General features: G+C 46.1%; 1 protein-coding gene across 1 annotated transcript; it reads right to left on the minus strand.

The window, feature by feature from the left end:
* Nucleotides 1-355: 355 nt before the first annotated feature.
* Nucleotides 356-2,071, minus strand: LOC146672260 (protein FAM200C-like). The gene has a single exon (XM_085405372.1). The coding sequence runs from the start codon at nt 2,069-2,071 to the stop codon at nt 356-358; it is 1,716 nt and encodes a 571-aa protein (XP_085261498.1).
* Nucleotides 2,072-4,318: the final 2,247 nt, after the last annotated feature.

Consider the following 4,318-nt stretch of genomic DNA (forward strand, 5'->3'; position numbering starts at 1 on the left):
CTCTAAGCATATATGAGTAGATATTTCTTAGCATAAATGACAATCCAACAATATAAATCTAACATCTTCCATTGCTGCATTTGGCATTGCAGCTCCATTTGGGATTAGTCTGCGAGGAAGACATCGTCAGCATAGAGCAGTGGTTCTTAACCTTGTTGGAGGTACCGAACCCCACCAGTTTCATATGCGCATTCACCGAACCCCTCTTTAGTGAATTTTTTTTTTTTTTTCAAATTCAAGACATAGATATGTTTTTTTTACTGGTGCACAAAATGAGCCGTACATGAACATCACCTTGTTCAAAGAACAAAACCAACACAATGCATGAACTTACAACAAATTACATACCTGCAAATCAGTGTGACTTCTGCTGTTGCCTTTGAGAGACCAGTTCAGATATGCGTGGCTTCACCTTGGCAAGTGCCAGTCTCATGTCATTTTCACAGAAAAGTCTGTTCCTTTTCTTCGTTTTTATGTCCAGCATCGTCGAAAAGGATTGCTCGCAAAGATATGTTGTAACAAATGGTATAAAAAAATCCAGGGCTTTCTTAGCAATAATTGGATACTCGTCCATTTGTCGACACCAAAACGTTGAGAGCGTTGTTGTTCTGAAGAGTTGCTGTTGAACCTGGCTCTGCTGAATTTCAATGATTTCGTCAAGGTATTCATCATTGACATCTGCTGTCTCAACAGCAAACGTGAACGGCTGTCTCACCCATGCTGGATATGACTCTCTTGTAGGGAAATATCTGTCGAGAGACTTTGCAAGCTCATCTAAGTGCGTTGCAATTGTTTGCTTCAGTTCCGTGGATACAGAAACATCTCCGATTCCAGACACATCTTCGACCTTACTTACACAGTTGTCCAGAAGGGGGAAGTTTGCAAAGTTGTTGTTCTCTGTTCGTCGTTTCCATAACGTTAGCTTTTTTTGAAAAGCCTTCAGGTGTTCTTCCGCTTCTATGATATTGACTCCACCACCCTGCATCTGCTGATTGAGATGATTGAGAGCTGCGAATATATCAGCCATGTACGCTAAAATGAGAATGAACTCAGGATTTTTGAAGCAATCTGCATGACAGTGTTGGTGCTCTTGCAAAAACAGGGCTAATTCCACACGCATGGCAAAAACACGATTCAGCACCTGTCCCCGGGATAACCACCGAACATTAGAATGGTACAGAAGTACCTCGAATTCAGAGCCCATTTCTTTACACAGCTCACTGAAGATGCGGAGCCTCAGAGCACTATTTCGCACATAGTTCACACATTCCACCACGGTTTTTAATACTTCTGCCATTTTTGGAGGCAAGGTTTTTGTTGCCAATGCATGCCTGTGCAAAATACAATGAGTCACAATGATGTGTGGTGCATCGGCTTTTACTAGCGCACCAAAACCAGAGTTTCTTCCCAGCATGACGGGAGCTCCGTCTGTACAAACTGCAGAAACCATGTCCCATGAAAGATTGTTGTCTCCGAAGAAGTCATCCACAAGCTTCTTCACATCGGCTGCCTTAGTTGTTGTTGTAAGAGGCTTACAAAATAAAAAATCTTCTTTTATCATGTCATCTTTCACATAGCGCACAAAAACAGTAAACTGGCTTAGATTAGCAACGTCTGTGCTCTCATCGAGCTGAAGGCTGAATTTTGCCGGGCTTGAAATCAGATCGGCGACTACTTGAGCCAAGATGTCTTTACTCATGTCTTCTATTCTGTCGCTGACGGTGTCATTTGAAAGAGGAATTTGTGATAATTTACCTTCGGCCGCTGTTCCAAGTATCAGATTTGCCATCTTTAACGCGGCTGGTTTCACGAGTGTTTCACCAATGGTGTGTGGCTTGCCCTGCTTTGCGATCAGGTAAGCAACTTCGTACGATGCTGTGAGGATCGGTTTGTTAACGGGTACAAATCCAAGAGCAGGCAGAGTGGGCCTTTCATCGAATCTGGCTCTCTTCACCTTGAATTCAGCAAGTGTTGTGTTCTTGTATTCCCCGTCTCCATGCAGCTTCAAGAAGTGTTCCTTTAGTTTTGCCGGTGCGAGACTAGAGTTGCTCAACTTGGCGTTGCAAATCATGCAGATAGGACGCTCACTCCCATCACGTTCCGTGATACATGTAAATCCATACTGTACATATTCGTCCAACCACTTTCTTTTTTTTGCCCGACATAGTTAGTATGGATTAAAATGTTAAAAAAAAAAAAAATCACGCGAAGTACTACCACGACATTCACATGTTGACTACTGCGCGCGCTACATTCCCCGCAGGCCTGATTGGCCAAGCAGTGTAGCATGATCGTCTGCAGCCAGTGATGGCCAGAAGGGGGCGTGTCATCACAAATTTACAAGATAATTCGGGCGTGGCTGGACCTCTGCGACCTCCGCAGTGGAGGCTCTGCCGAACCCCTGAGACCGACTCACCGAACCCCTAGGGTTCGATCGAACCCAGGTTAAGAACCACTGGCATAGAGGAATGTCCAAGGGTGGGCTTCTTGGAGGTAAGCGGTCATGGTGTCCATGCAGAGGATGAAGAGAAGCGGGGACAGTGTGGAGTCTTGGTGCACACCCACGGTAATGTTGAAAGGTGGTGATGTTCCCAACGGGCTTCTGACTGTGCTGGCCACGTTTCTGTACAAGGGCTTGATCCAGTCGACGTAGGCCTTGGGGACCCCGTGTGATGGGAGAGAGTGCCAGATCAGGTCATGAGGGACTCGGTTGAAAGCCTTTTCCAGGTCAAGGAAGGCCATATGGATGGTCTTGGTCTTCTCTCGGTGCTTCTCCAACAGCAGGCGGGCGGCATGGATGGCATCTATTGTGCCGCATCCTTTGACGAAGCCACACTGGTTGGGCGTTATTGGGACAATTTCTCGCAGCCTGGCAGCAATGATCTGCTTGAATACCTTTCATGGTGTGGCACAGGAGTCGGATCGGGCGGTATTTGCAACAATTGGCCATGTCGCCTTTGCCTTTCCAGATGGGCACTGTGGTGCTGGTTGACCAGGCTGCAGGGACAGCCCCATCTCTGACGATGTTGTTGAACAGGTCGGTGAGGACTGAGATGCCCTGGCAGCCGAGTATCTTCCAAACTTCGGCTGGGATGTCGTCTGGTCCAGTTGCTTTGCCATTCTTCATTTTCTTGGCAGCGGCTTTTACTTCCTTGATGGTAACTGGGGGTCCTGGGACGGAGTCTGTGCTGTGGATTGGCTGATGGGGGAACTCCACATTGCAGATATCCGAAAAGTACTTGGTCCAATGTTTGAGGATGGTGGGCGAATCGTGGAGGATCTGATGATTGGCATCCTTGATATGTTTGACCTGGCTGGTGTCCTGTGTTGCTCGATGGCGGTTTTTGGCAAGGCGTTAGACTTTGTTTGCCCCCCCCTGGGCATGTCCAGTTCTTTGTAGAGTTGGTCATAGTGTGATGCCTTTTCTGCTCCTACTGCCTTCTTTGCTCAAAGTGCCCTGTAGTGTTGATAGTCAACATCGTTGTGAAACTGAAGCCACATCTTGAATGCTGTCTTCATTTCTGTGAATGTTTGCTGTACGCTGTGGTTTCACCACCACATTTGCTCGTTGATGAAGTGCCTCGCTGGCTTCATCTTCCCAAGGGTGCTGCCTGCCGTGTCGTGTATCTGACTGGCGATTAGGGATAGGTACTGGTATCCGGTGCCATGATGGCACCAGTTCTGACATAAACAGTAGTAACCAGCCCGAAAAGCAGCGCACATTTCGGTGCTTTATTTCGGTGCTTTTTTTTCCTGAGCTGTGATACACTTTAGATTCTAACCAATCATTTTACGTTTCCGAGGATAGTAGGCGGGCCCAGGTACGTACATTCTTTTAGAGCAGAGCTACAGATTAAAAATGCCCAAGGCGAAGCGGTCAAAAGTCTGGCTGTACTTCACAGCAAAAGATGCAAACTCAGCAGCAGCCGTTCTTCTCTGCGTGAGTAGCTTAATGTTGTTCGTGTGTAATTTACTTTGAGTAGGCTAACCACGTTATTACATTGATGCATGTAAGTTGAACTAGCAAACATCATCATAGCTACATGCGGCTGTCTTCTTGTTTGATGGCAGATACTCCCTTCACCCTGGACAAAAAGGCTAAAATGACCAAAGAAAAAGAGGAAAACAGCTAAACATGAGAGGTTTTGGATAAAGTTTGTGTTTTTTCCATTGTTTAAGCACTGCTTCCAGCCAAGAGTGATGCCATATATGCCCCATAACTGCAGAAAAGGCTAACATTGTTATCTTTTTACAAAAAACAGCTGAACATGAGAGGTTTTTGGACAAAATTTGTGTTCTTCATTCTTTAAGCACCGGC

The sequence above is a fragment of the Rhamphochromis longiceps genome, linkage group LG4 (assembly GCF_057381845.1).
Source record: "Rhamphochromis longiceps isolate RC_006_pf linkage group LG4, R_longiceps_female_GT1.1, whole genome shotgun sequence".
Lineage (NCBI taxonomy): Eukaryota > Metazoa > Chordata > Actinopteri > Cichliformes > Cichlidae > Rhamphochromis > Rhamphochromis longiceps.

Coding starts and splice junctions, on each gene's coding strand:
- LOC146672260 (XM_085405372.1), bottom strand. CDS start 2,071: ATGATTTGCAACGCCAAGTTGAGCAACTCTAGTCTCGCACCGGCAAAA.